Genomic DNA, 14,960 nt, shown 5'->3' on the forward strand with positions numbered 1-14,960 from the left:
TTTTTATTGCAGTAGACAGCATTTAGATTCTGATTTTTTAATTCGATTTTGTACATAGAAAAGACTGCATTGAAGGATAATTTGGAGTTTAATCTCAGAGGCTTTGAGAAATCCAATTAAAAATTTAAGACTACTCCAGTTATTTATAACTGTGTAAAGGCAGCCTGGGTTTTTTTAAGTTATAGGTCCAGAGAAGGAAGTAATGGAAGGAAAGGACAGTGGCGTCAGGGACAGATGGTGACTACCCCATGTCTGTCTGTCCGTCTGTCTCCTTTTGTCTTTGTGCTGGGGATTGAAATCAGGGCCTTCACACTAAACTAAAGCCCTAGTGGCCCTTTATTTTTTATTTTGAGACAAGATCTTGATTAGTGCTAGTTGCCCAGGTACTCTTGAACTTGGAATCATCCTGCCTTGAACTTCCAAGAGTTCTGGAATTACAGGGATGTGCTAACTATGTCTGGCCTCTTGTCTCTTAAAATGCTTTAGCATCGTGTTACACGCTGTTGAAAACACAGAAAGACCCTTTGTCATATAGGTCACCTGATGCAGTAGCTCAGTCTGTGTAGAGTCCATTCTGGACTCAGTAGGCGAGAGTGGTGGTAATGCATAGAAAAGCGATGGGATTTTGAATTTCATTTAGGCAGTTGTACAGCAGTGGGGGCTATACAGTTTATGTTCTATTTTTTAGTAAGATTTTTATTATCTCCTTAATATGAGGGGGTAAATTGCATCTTATTTGAGTCCCAAGGGACTCAAATTCATGGGAAAGTTAGCAGACTTTACTAAAGGACAATATCATTTATTAAAATATAGCTTTTTTAGCATTTTTCCCCCTTTGGGAAGAAGGTTGAGGTTTTGTGTTGAATGGGTTTGGGGTCTTTTACACTTTTTTTTAAAAGGGTTTTTTTTTTTTTTTTTTTTTCTTGAGACAAGGTCTCACTTGACTCATGGTGATCTTCCTGGATCAGCCTCCAGAGTGCTGGGATCATAGGCGTGCACAACCACTCCCAGCTACTTTAACCTACACTTCTAGTTCTCAGTTACCATTTTAATTCTTGTAATTGTGGTTGTTTTTCCTAGGCTTGATCTCAGTGATACTGCCACTAAGTTATCTCTATTAAAACACCCAGTGAAGGAAAAAATATTTTAAAATCAATTGTGCCTTAAATATTTAAAGTATTTTTGAACAAGTTTGCTACTACCTTTGAATTTTCTGGCAAGTAGTTTTTGTTAGATTAATTGTATATTAATACAATAGAAACGTATTTATAAAAACAGTCATTTACAAAAATAAAGTATGTTAACCTGAGGCTGGTATATTTAGATTGATACTAAGTTTAAATAGATAATTTTGTGTTTAATGAATTAGTAAATTTTTGAGAAGCAGTAGTAATAAATTACTAGTTTTTGGGCAGTCTACATGTATAAAGCATCACTAATGGAGTCTACAAAGTCAGATATCTTCAGTGTTTACAGTATCTTGCTGTGAATGAGTATATTTTACAGCTCTTTGCCCAGGGCATTTTTAGGACACATCCTTTCTTATTTTCCCATTTTTGTTTAATTTTTATTTTTATTTTGGAAAACGTTTAAAATAAACAAAGTAGAAGAGACTAGAGTATTGAACTTCCCTGTACTATTAATCAGGTGTAACAAGGAACACCCAATGGACAATCTCATCCACTCACTCATTTTTAAAGTAAATCACAGGAACAAGGGTCTTGTCATTTTAAAACAGGAAATCCCATGTCTGCTGTTTATTACTACGCAGTGGTCTTCAGTGCCTTTGAGTGTTATTGTGTCTTTATAATAATACTCAAATGTACTTCGCTTTTCTTACTGTTATTTAGCATACAGTGGAGTTTTCTTTGTTACTCTGAAAGCTAGTAGAATGTGTGATTGTGTGTTCTTGTGCTTTACAGAAGTTCATTTTTCTGTCATGTAAAATATCAGTGGATAGAATGAGAAGCTCTTCTGGTTCTTAGTAAAGAGTGTAAAAGTGATCCTGATACCAAAACGTTTCAGAACTTCTTTATTGTGGGATATAAATTTCAAGACAATTCTCATACATAAACATGAAAATAATTTAACAAACAGTTGCTCAGAGTTAAGAGGTACACAGAGAAAATGCTAGTGATTTGCAAGATTGTTTTAATTTGTACTTAGCTATAATTCTTCAGTTATTTTGTTATTGGACTGTCAGAATCACTTCTTAACTGTGAGAATTGAAATAAAAACCAAAAATGAAATCAGTTTAATCTTTTTGCTGTGGAAAAGTGCTGATCAAATATGAAAATGAGCTTTTAAGGCTTCAAACTGAAGTCTCTTTGCATATCATGTGTTGTAGTTCGTGTTTTTGTTTGATTTTTTTTACCATCAACTGTGGATCTTCTCAAGACCATGGAGTTTAACGGAATTTTAAGTTACTTTTTTCTGCTGAGAGATAGCCAGTTAAAGGGAAGGCAGGAAACAAGTTATTTGGTATTTTACCAGTTAAATCTGAAACTTCCAGTACTGTTAAATAATTGTGTTGTCAACTTAAGTTGAATGTTACATGCATTCATCTAAAACTGTAAAATTGCTGAAGCATAGTGTAAAAAAAGTGTCAGGTTATTTTCCAAGAGAATGCAAGAAAAAAACTAGTGCTTTCCTAGAAATTAGAAATGTATCTTTATTTGCATGCAGAAAAACATATTGAATGTTCAATAGAAGCAATCTATGAAGCATAATTAAAACTATAGCATTTAACATGGAAAAGTTAGTAATGCGGTTGAATAGTTGGTTAAAAGATCCGCACTGGTCGATGTAAAAAGGTACTGAAGACCACTGTGTAGTAATAAACAGCAGACATGGGATTTCCTATTTTAAAATGGCAAGATCCTTGTTCCTGTGATTTACTTCACAGTGAGTGGTTGAGATTGTGCATTAGGTGTTCCTTGTTACACCTGATTAATGGTACAGGGAAGTTCAATACTTAGGTCTCTTTTACTTTTATTCTGAAGGTTTTCCAAAATAAAATTAAATAAAAATGGGAAAATAAGAAAGGATGTGTCCTAAAAATGCCATAGACAAAGAGCTATAAAGTGCACTCATTCAAAGCAAGAATGTTAAGTAAGAAACAAAACACCGGTGCTGGATTCTGAGGAAAGGGCTAAGGCTGAATTACATGGAGATTGGATGGAAATTTTTATGTCAGAAATTTTAAGAATTGTGAGTCTTAACACTCTTCAGACTGCGTGAAAGGTCATAACATTTTCTATAAAACTTGACTGAAAAAGTATCTCTGAAACTAAAGACAACAAAATCTGTGATAAGGACGACAATTTTTTGTTCTGAGTTTGAGGAACTTGTGTGTATTTTAACTATTTGAATGTGGAATTAAGAAGGCAAACACACTTTGTTAAATTTTTTAGATCTCTTGAATGGATTAAAGACTCAGGGTGATTTGTCTCTGGAAACTAAAGGACTTAACTATATTTGTTTCCTAAGTAGTAACTGATTTCAAGTGTGAGCTCTTGAAGATGCTGATAGTACTTTTAGAAAATAGATGATTTACCATTATGTTGAAGGCAACATATTTCATGACTTCTCACCGTCAACCATGGAAATGAATTTGTCAAGTCTTTTGACTTGGAAATACAATCTTTGTGCTTCGTTTGCTTTTCCATAGGAGGTGGAATATTGTATATTTAATTTTTAAACAATACAGGTATGTATATTACTTCAAATAATTACCAACTTTGTTGAAACCAGCTACTTCTCTGTAACTACTGCGCATCAGCAAACCGTTTTTCTAAACATTACAAACATTAACTTTCAGGAACCGTTGGGAGTGGTCGGCTGCAAGCCCTGCAGCCATCGTGCTTAAATTGGTCTTTGTAAACGACTTGTGTGTGTTTCGTAAAATATGCTTTATTTTAAAATTAGGGCTTCCTGTTGCAGCTGTTCCAGGAGCGCTGAGTCCTTTGGCTATTCCAAATGCCGCTGCAGCCGCTGCAGCAGCTGCCGCTGGCCGAGTGGGTATGCCTGGAGTCTCAGCTGGTGGCAATACAGTCCTGTTGGTTAGCAATTTAAATGAAGAGGTTAGTAAAATAATTTCCTAATGTTTATTCTTTAACTTCATTTCATTTGTGGAAGTTTTTCATGTTTATTTCATTTTGCACTTGCCCTTTTTTTTTTATGTACATTCATTAGCCAGAGTATTTTCTGTGTTTCTACTTCTGAATAAAATCTGTGTACTTGTTTAGGTAATGTTTTGTTTCCTTAGACAGTCATATCTCTTTATATATGTATATATTTTTAACCTAAGTACCTATTTTTCCTAAGAAAAATATGGTGAAGTACTATAGTTTGGCTTTGTATCATTTTGTTGTTCTCAAAGGCAAATGTGATCTAATTTGCAAATTTAACTGTAAGAAAATTTTGCTCTTTGCCTTTTCTAATTATTTGCTTGTTCATTTCATGCTTATGTGTCATTGCATTTTTTTTAAATCTTATTTTATGTGAACTACTCTAATACATTTTTCTTTGAAGGTTCTTCCAAAGATCTTGACGAGGCACTCTTCCAGTCTTTCTTAGTAATTTTTTCTTTGCAGTTATTAGTCATTGTCTTCTAAAAATATTTTTCAACTTTATCTCCCTCCCTTTCTTGTTAAATAAAATTGCTGTTATTTTCTTTAGTTGTACATTTTATGTCTGATATATTTTATTTTGATTGCTATGAAAGCTGGTATGAAATGTGGGAAGCTCAAAGTATTAGTTAATGGTGTTTAAACATGTTATTTTTAATTGGCCTCTGTTAATATGAACCTTAAGCCCATTTTATCATTTAATACTATTATTATTCACAGTACTTCATGCTAAAATGTTTGGATTACAGTTTTAATTTTTAAGACTTGCCTGCATTTCATAACCAGCCATGCTTATGCAGTTAAAGTTCAGAATTTAAAATTCCTATGCATGCTTTCCTTCCCTATGTTGAGATGAAATGCTGTAATTTACTCTTTGATATAGATGTACTTTACCCATATTTGTCTTGGATGACTACATTTTACTCAGTTTTTCTTGTACAGTACATAAACCAACCATTTTTCTGACCAAATTCCTGCATTTCCTATGTACTGACCTATATTTTATTTTTTTTTTGTTCCCCGATTCCTTATTTTTTTCTTCTGCATTGCTGTTTCCCTTCCCCATTTCATCCTTTTCCCTGTGTGTTCACCTTCCCTTTCCTTGTCTTTTCCCAAATGCCCATTCCCTTCCCTGTCTTATCCTTTATTTTCCTTGTCCTTGTCTTCATCCCCTGTCTCCATTCCCTATGTTCATGCTTCTGTGCTTGAACAAATGTTCCTCGGACCAACTTGCCCCAATTAACCGCCTTGAACCATGATCCATGACCACCTCACCATTCTGCGGGAACCACCCTTCGTTATGGATGATCTGTTCATCTCCGCTCTTCCTCGACTCTTCTCTCTTCTTGTCTTACGCTGCTTGCTCTTCTCTCCTTCTAAAGATGGTTACGCCCCAAAGTCTGTTTACCCTCTTCGGTATGTTATTGTTAGCACTATACTTTTATTATTGATTTGATTTTTGTTTCACCTTAATTCTTATTTGTAGCTAGCACTTTGGCTTAAAGTTGAATAGTAAATCTTTTGCTATTTTTCTTTGCTATTTAAAACTCTCCATAGACACAAAATTTGTTTTAATGCATGCTGATTTATTTTGCATGGTCTTTAATTTAATATCATTCACATAGCTTTGAGGGTTTATCAGAAATTATTCTTTTCGAAATTCACTGTTCAAAATCTTGATCTTCTTTATTCATTTGTGAGAATGATGAGATTGAATGAGTGATCATGTTGATGTCTGAATGTTTCATTAATATGTCAGAAAGATAGTCTTCCGCTCTCATGTAAAATTAATTCCATTTTGGATTACCTCTCTGTGACTCCAAAAAAGGTGTTTATGGAGATGTGCAGCGCGTGAAGATTTTGTACAATAAGAAAGACAGTGCTCTAATACAGATGGCTGATGGAAACCAATCACAGCTTGGTAAGATTAAACTTGTTACCTATGTGTATATTTTCAGTTCTCAATTCAAACATAGTGTAAGCCTTAAATGAAAATAAGCCATATTATATATATGACTAAAATCATTTATATTTCTAGTGGCCAGTGGTCAAAGATCTCATTTTAATTTTCACATTTTGGGTTCCTTTTTTTTCTGAGATAGGGTCTTGCTGGGTAGTCCAGGCTGGCCTCCCTCAGATTTGTGGCCAACATCCTGCCTCAGCCTTCACAGACACCTGCGATTACAGGTGTCAGCCACCATGCCCAGCTGAATACGTTTGTTTTTCTGCTTTCATAAGTGTCTAGTGTTTCATTTCCTTTTCAACTTGGGTATGCAGAGTTCTGTGCTCTGGTGAGCATAGTCATTGCTGTTGTTTTTGTGTGTACTGTAGGAAGCATTTGACATAGTCAGCAAAGCAGTCTAAATTTGCTATTTGGTTTTTTCCTTGTCACCGCTTGAGGTGTGGGTGGTCTTACCTCATGATGCTGAGTCATCGTGGTGGAGAATTACCTGAGGTAGAATTTCAAAAGTTTTTGGTTTTGTTTTATATAAAGACTATTTTAAGTAAGTGATATTTTATTTTTTATCATAACAGTATTCTTGGACTACCATAACAAAATACTGTATGGTGGAGTTTGAACAGTAGAAATTTATGAAAAAGTTTTGAATGGTAGGGTCCCAGACCAGTGTACAAGCAGGTTTGTATTTTAGAGAAGGCTTTATGCTCTTTTTCTTCCTTTTCCTTGAGTCCTTGCTTAGCTTTCTACTGTGCAAGCAGAATGAAAAAAATTCCCTTTCTCTTGTAAACATAGTCCCGTTTACATTATGATTTCAACATTATGCACTCATTTTATCTTCATTACCTCTTCAAAGGTGTGTCTATGCATAAAATTGTTATAGTTTTTAAATATGTCAATCGTGTATCCCCAATTTCATAAGATACTGTCACTAAAGTTTTATTTGACTTTTGGACTATATTTAGAATTAAGTTTTTCTTTATCACTGCTGCTAGGATAGATTTTTTTCTTGGATTTTTTTTTCTTGTGTACCCTGATCCTACACAAAACTAGGATTTGCTGTGAAGGAGAATAATGAGACTTACAGAATTAAATATGCTTCGTTTATGTGCTCTGTTCTTACCCTTTTTGGTTTTTATGGAACTGTTTATGGAAATATTATTTTATAGGCAGATGCCTTCATTAAGAAATGCACAATGAGAAAAGATGTATAGTTCCTAATTTTTTAATGAATGGTAATTATTTTATGTTTTAGAAGCTTTACTAAATTATTTTACAGTTTTCAAGCATTAACATGTTTCTTTGATGAACTTTGTTACTGTAAACCTATTTAACTGATCAGTATTTTTAATTGAGTATTTTGAGGATATTATTTGTAAATTCTCGTCTTTTAAAAAATAGTGCACTGATTTCCAATGATGAAGTGAATTCTAGTGAAATGTGAGAGTAATTTCTTTATGGTAAAATGCATACCTAGTTTTTCCATTCATGTTTTCAAGAATTACTTTTAAAAATGTCCCTGTTTTTGTTTAATGTACAATTGCCATCTAAAAATTTACTTAGTACTTGATCATAACAAACCTTTTTCTACTAAATTATATCAAAATATAGTATAAAGTGAGTAGAAACTACATTACTCTTGTGTTTATAGTATGCATTTGAGCAATTTTAAAGTATGTGTATGGGCTTTCATTTTCACTGTTACAAGTATTTGACAGATGAAAGTCATATTACATTTGCTATTTGGTTTTTTTCCTTGTCACCGTTTGAGGTGTGGGTGGTCTTACCTCATGATGCTGAATCATCATGGTGGAGAATTACCTGAGGTAGAATTTCAAAAGTTTTTGGTTTTGTTTTATGTAAAGACTATTTTAAGTAAGTGATACTTTATTTTTTATCATGACAGTATTCTTGGACTGCCATAACAGAATACTATAAGTCATACTTCGAAGTACTGTTGCTGATCTCTTAAGAGAGACTGAAGAGACCTTTTCCCCCAAACAAATAAGGAAATGAGGGAAAAATAGCAAATGATAGGGGGAAAATAGAGTATAAAACTTATATAAAATAAATTCCAGATGCATCAAGAATAATAGCAAATATAAAAGTAAATTTATCAGTTAGAAAATTATCAGATCTGGCTTTTTGACACATTCCTTCAGGCTTAAGCTACTGGTGGTACATGCATGAATGTCCCGTTGGGCAGCTTGAACCACCCGATGGGACTGTCCCATGTGCCCAGTGACATAGTCGTACAGGTACCACTGTTGGTTCGAGCCAGTGGAAAAATAACAAATCAGAACCACCTGGCAGGGAGCCGTAACCCATTGTGAATGTATTTTAAAAGCTATCTGATACGGGAAACACAAGAAGCACAGAGATACGGAAAGGTTAAAAGTAATGTAGAGAGATACATTGGGCAAATAATCTAAAGAAATTTAAATTTAACACAACAAATATTAAAAGATTTAGTTGATTAGGAAGATAAAACAGTTTGAGGTATGTGTGTGCTTAGTGAAATACACTCAAACTACATACTGTAAATCATACATGGTAGAAGTGTAGGTAGACTAGCACATCTGGCACAGTGGTAGATTTCAAGCTTTTCCATGTTTTGAGCATATCAGCATAACAATTGATAAAACAGTTGTGCAGAGTATTTTTAAGTACATATGGAACATTTTAAAATTTGATCAGCTAATAAATTATCAAGTAAACTTCAGTTAACATCAGAGTGTCATACAAATCTCATTCTCTGTTTCACAAGTTAGAATTAATGGCACAAAAATACATTTAAAATCTCCATGTATCTAGACATTTCCCAGTATCTCACTGGCCAGAGAAGTTATTTTAATAGTAGTTTAAAAATACTTAAAAGTATTTTAAAAAGCATTTAAAAGTATTTTAAAGTAAATGCTAATGAAAGTAGCATACACAAATTAGATATACTTGGTACAGTAAAATAGTGCTCAATGAAAAGATTTCACTGTCTAGCAATTGAAACGCAAAAAAAGGAGAAATTTTTTAAAAAGACTAGAAATCAGTAATGTATATGAAAGCTGAGAGCACAAAACAAATCCAAAAGTTGTTCTTTGAAAAGACTAATAAAAAGTAGATCTGTCTGTAACGATTGATGTTGTTTAAAGAACAAGAGCAGCACTACAGTATTTTGAGTTACAGTGTGATTAACTATAAACTCCTTTTCCATATTATCTAAAATAATAGGTAAACATATTATATATTTTTATTTTTTTGGTATTTTTCCGGTCCCGGGAACCGAACTCACGACCTTGCACTTGCCAGGCAGGCGCTGTGCCGCTGAGCTAAATCCCCAGCCCCCGGTAAACATATTATAAACATTAAATTCTCTATAAGTTTCTTGTGTTCTGAATTTTCATTCTTCATTAATATTTTCTTGAGAGGTGGATTAAAGGAAAGGCAAAAATAGCATTTAGCCAAACATGCCATTTCTGCAGCACTTTCCTTTATCATTGCTTAGTCCACTTAGGTCATTTTTTTGAATAGTAGACTTCAAAGCACAAGGTTCTCGTTATTAAAAACCTGACTCATTTGAAATTATTTTTATTACTTAATCATTGTGTACTTTAATTTTTGCTAATGTTTTCTTTTAAACTTCGCTATTCTTATTGTCCCTCCAGTCTCCCTCCTTAGATCACTTCAGATTTTTTGTCAGCAGTCAGCTGACTGAAGTAGTGGGAATTTATCTCACTACGTTGCTATGGCGTAGCTCTTTGGTTACTTTGCTTTACCTTACTTCTGTCGCCCGTCTCTTCTTTATATGGTTACTGTGCCTGGACTTTTTGTTTTCTTATTCTTGCCTTCCATATCTCAAAATGCAGTTGTTTGTACCGTCTTTCATTTAGCTAGCTTTTTTATGATGACTTTAGTCATAACATACAGTGATTTTTATCTGATGTAAAACAGCATTTAGAACTTTAAAAATACTTGACAAATCCGTGGGTTTCATTATAAATGTATTTCAAATTATATGTAGAGATTTTAATTTTTATATGTACAAGTATAAATTGTATATGAAAGTATAGTGTGAGAGACTAGGGAGAAGAAATCTAGGCTTGGGATATGAAATTCTTATTTTTCTATTGCCTCTGTTGAAATTCTAAGAGAAAATGGTTTCAAATATGTAACACTAGTGTTTCTGCAAGATAGGGAAGTAGTAAGAACATCACTTTCGTGTTTTTTCTTCATGGTAACTCATACAGCATTATCTTTTTGGATTTATTTTGTGTATTGTATACAAAACCAGATTCATAAGTGAACAGATTCTAATGTGTACTCTGTACACGAATTGTTAAAAAACTTTTAAGAGGTTGTGTTTTCAGTTTCTCGCTCTTTTATATTGTCTTCTCTGCTGTTCATACTTCTTTCCAGTTTGAGTATAGTCAGATAATCAGTCTAGTTTAAATATGACTTACTCAAAATGATCTTTCTTAGTTCTTATGACGTGTGAGTAAAAAGTAGAAGACATAACTTCTGTAGTAGTAGACCAGTTTATTTCATTTAAAAATAACATGCCAAGTACCTCCAGAAATAGCCATGTAGTGTTTCGTGTGCCCACACCACTGTATGCTGGCATAGACTTAATGAATTCTGTCTAAGTACCTTAGAATCTGAAGTAAGAAATAATGGATAATTTCATTAAGTTGTGATAGTCTTTTAAAAAGTCGTAGTAGAGTACAACATGAAAAATATCTAGTGAGATTTCAAACCTTTGCAAGGGATGATAAAAAGACCTTTTTTGGCAAAATGACCTTGAAGAATGAGTAGGCTAAGAGGAAAAGTAAAGGATATAGGAAATGGTTAAGAGAAAAACATAGACATAAGAATAAAAGAGAAACTAGTGTCAGGATATATGTTTTCTGTAGCCAAAGCATAAAAGAGTATGGTGCCAAGATACTTCTTCCATAGTGACTGGGATAGTACCTTACTACTTTATGCCCAACACTGATGTAGCGATTGAGATATGTCTGTTCAGACAGTCTGGGAGATATATAAAGCTCAGTCTGGGAAAGGCATAAGCTACGATAAAGGATGAGTTTAGACTTTGAGGATTTTAAGCAGATAGTGACATAATCAGATTTGTAATTTATGAAAGTCACTTAACTGCTGTCTGTATAGAATGGATTGGAGAAAAATATGGAGATACTGAATAGGAAGACAAATGAGAGTGAGCTATCTGAATGTTTTTGAGTTTGAGAGAGAATTAGAAGGAAGAATATCACAGGATTTAGTGGCAGAAGGTAGAGAAGAGGAACAACTACTCAGTTTCTTTCTTGGGTAGCTAAAAATAATGATGTATCAGTATTGTTGGGGAAGATAGGCATAATCTAGATTTTGTTAAATGAAAGTAGCTGGCTTTTTGGCCCTAACTTCCTGTCTTGTTAAAATGATAATACAGTGTTAAGTCTTAATCATCAATGGCCATGATAAATTCATGGTTTGTTTTAAAGTCCTAAGAAAATACATATTTTAAGCTGTTTCAAAATTAGAATTATTTTCATTTTGAGAGCTGAGGTTTTTTTAATATGCACTCTTTCTCCTTATAGCTATGAATCATCTTAATGGACAGAAAATGTATGGAAAAATTATTCGTGTTACTCTCTCTAAACATCAGACCGTACAACTACCTCGAGAGGGTCTTGATGATCAAGGGCTAACAAAAGATTTTGGTAATTCCCCTTTGCATCGTTTTAAGAAGCCCGGATCCAAAAATTTTCAGAACATCTTTCCTCCTTCTGCAACCCTTCACCTATCTAATATCCCGTAAGTTTTTATACTGGTGTTTATTAAGAATATACATACTAAGAAAATATAAAATTTATCATTAACCTTTACCTTTTTTCCTGTCCAATTTCCCAGTCCTTCAGTAGCAGAAGAGGATCTCCGAACACTGTTCGCTAACACTGGAGGCACTGTGAAAGCATTTAAATTTTTTCAGTAAGCAAGCTTCCTTATCTTCTAAGTTAGTGACTTGATAGAAGTAAAAATTTTCTTCAAGTAGTTACTCAGTCTCTTTGATTTTAGAAAATTCTTAATGTGGAATGAGCAAAATTCAAGTATTTAAGCACTTCCTACCTTTATGAAGTATCTAATTTCATAATTTTGTTTCAGAAGAGATCACAAAATGGCTCTTCTTCAGATGGCAACAGTCGAAGAAGCCATCCAGGCCTTGATTGATCTGCATAATTATAACCTTGGTGAGAACCATCATCTGAGAGTGTCTTTCTCCAAGTCAACAATTTAAGAAAAGAAAGAAGATTGGGGGTGAATCACATTGTTTGGTGTCATCACCTATTGACTGTTCAGAAAAGTGGGGACCAGAGTTTGATTTTTTGTTGTTTCTTGTTTTTGTTTTTACATGCTGTTATCATTCCTTGGTTGTAAAGTGAAATGGCATATGTAAAGGCAGAGTTAGGAACTGCTGTACGTCACCTGTTCAGTAGGAAAGCCATTTTTATTGTCTGTTTGATATTTCAGTTTAATTTTGCTTTCTTTTTTCAACTTAGTTGACATATGTGCCTTAAAAAGGAAAACTAGTGTTGCTATTGTGCATTTACTAGAAAAAAGGAATTGGTTGTCTAGGGCACACTGTTATAAGGGAATTAAAATATGTTTAGGCAGGGGTGTGTAAAAAGGTTAAGTTTTTGTTTCTCCTGCTTGGAACTTATTTTGAATTATTGGCTTATCGTATTTCTTTCTATTTAATCAAATAAGATACTGGATACTGAAAGAATAAAGCAGCATTTTTAGTTTTTACTACCTTAGGCTTTATTGCTTTTTAAAAAACATTGGCCTTTTGTATCTCACAATTCTGGTCTAGATTCAGTTATGAATGTAGGCATTAGTTAAAGTTAACAAGATGCAGAGTATTAATTTCTTAAGAAAAACAAAGTGATTTCTGTAAGTTTGAGCCCTACGTGGAAAGCATTGTGGATTCTTAACCTTTTTGTACACACTCTTGTGGGACGTATCATATAAATGTCAGCACTCAGTAATGTCTTGTTTGTGGCTGAATACTTTTCGTAGATGTTTTTGAAGTTGACATGACTTACGTGCATTTAAATATATATTGCCATCCTTAGTTTGTAATTAAGATTTGGAATATGGTTGTGGATTTCTGAGCATGTGCAGACTGGTCTAGCTAGTTCAGGAACTGGTGCATGTATTTTTCAAAGACAAAGAAAGTGTACTGCGAAAATTTGCAGGAAGATTAATTTTGTGGCAGTTTTTGAAAACTGACAACCAGGTGGGACCAAAGTTTATGTGCCTTTAGTCTTAATTTACCTTGCATTGTAATATTCAGTTTTAATAAATCTTCAAAATATTTTGTATTTAGGAATAGATCTGACTTTAATAAAAACATGGCTCAGAATCTACAGGTCAAATTTATTTGAACAGTTCTTGTCAATCTGAATTGTTGATTCTGTTAAATGACCAATACTTTTTGAAATTGATGTACTTAGTTTCAAGATTCATAGATTCTGTTATCTATGTAGACAGAATGGTCATGTATATTTTCTATTAGTTGAGTTTTTACATCTTTAGAAATGTAAAATTCAGTATAGTTTGAAAGCGGCACAATTAAAAATTAATTTTCTAACAAAGTTGGGAGGTTTGATGGTTGTTTAATTTCATTTGGTGTGTACTCTGCTTACCTCTGTAGCATGCGAAATAAACACTTCTGTAGCTCTGTGTTCACCTTTTCTGTCTCTCTCTGCTGCCTTCTCTCTCTCCTCCTCTTTGTTTTCACTCCACTGTGCTTCTGAATTCATGTTTATTCTCTGCCAGGGTGGGAAAGGAGTACTAATACTAGAGTTCTATGGCTTTCTACCATAAATAAATGTAGATGCTGTGAAAATACACCAGCGGGGTTTTATTTAATGTAAAAGATGATAACTGCTCTTCAGGAGGACACATATTAAACATTTCCCACCCTGTTTACAACCTCCTGCTTTACAAACGTAACTTTCTATTGTAGCTTGTTAACCCTTTCTATCCCTTTTGTTCTTGCTGTTGTTGTTTTCCTAGTAGATTTATGCACTAGTAGATCTTTTGGACTTGCCATGCTGTTTTGCTGCAGTTTCATCTTCCATCTTTTGTGTCCGCTAAAAATTTCCTACTAATCTTAAGACTACCTTGTGAGTTTCAACAAAGAGTACTTAACGTTTTTATTGGAAATGAGAGCAGCATATCATCTGTTTTTGTTTTGGGAAGGAAGATACACATTCAGGTATTGAAAAACAGTTTACACTTAACACCTGGGTATGTTGCTACTTTCACTTTTCATGGTTACAATTAGGTTGCTGTTTCAGAATATTTTTGGTCACTTTCTAAACAAGTGTGTTGATGTCAGATAAATTTGTAGTTACATGTGTTCCTTTATTCTTATAAAACTTAACAAAAATAAAAAAAATTATCCAGTAAGATGATTTAAAAATGAAGGCACGTAAGATATGTTAAATGTACTGTACGTAATACAATCATTCACTTCAAAGAAAATAATATATAAAAATAAGTTAAAGATGGTTTAGAAGCTAGATGTTGGGCTCTGATGTTTTTTATTCTATAAATAGCATTATGCGGACCTCGTCTAGCAGCATCCCCATATATATTGGTTAATGAATAAGTAATTGAACATACCTTTAAGTGGAGTTTTTCTCAGTATTTCTTACTGGTTGCAATACTTGAAAGTAGGTTTTATCCCTGATTTTTCGGGGGGATATGGAGTGTTTAGAAGGAGAAACAAAAGTCCAGAAGTTACGTGTGTAATAAAGGAGTTGCTCCAGCTGCTGCACTGAACAAAGTATCTCCTTGCTGGGGGTCTGGGTGTGACC

The 14,960-nt window shown here is 33.6% G+C and overlaps 1 protein-coding gene across 4 annotated transcripts in view; it reads left to right on the forward strand.

The window, feature by feature from the left end:
- Ptbp2 (polypyrimidine tract binding protein 2) overlaps window positions 1-14,567 on the forward strand; it is a gene marked incomplete at its 5' end in the record, with an annotated part of 69,429 nt that extends 54,862 nt beyond the window's left edge. Inside the window, 6 exon segments of one of the 4 annotated variants that reach the window (XM_013516507.1) lie at window positions 3,928-4,082; window positions 5,513-5,546; window positions 5,959-6,051; window positions 11,673-11,889; window positions 11,986-12,063; window positions 12,238-14,567. In XM_013516507.1, coding sequence (XP_013371961.1) covers window positions 3,928-4,082; window positions 5,513-5,546; window positions 5,959-6,051; window positions 11,673-11,889; window positions 11,986-12,063; window positions 12,238-12,370 — 710 coding nt within the window. 4 annotated transcript variants of the gene reach the window in all.
- Between the last annotated feature and the right edge of the window lie 393 nt (window positions 14,568-14,960).

Source organism: Chinchilla lanigera, unplaced genomic scaffold (assembly GCF_000276665.1).
Source record: "Chinchilla lanigera isolate Chin_1 unplaced genomic scaffold, ChiLan1.0 scaffold00034, whole genome shotgun sequence".
Classification (NCBI taxonomy): domain Eukaryota; kingdom Metazoa; phylum Chordata; class Mammalia; order Rodentia; family Chinchillidae; genus Chinchilla; species Chinchilla lanigera.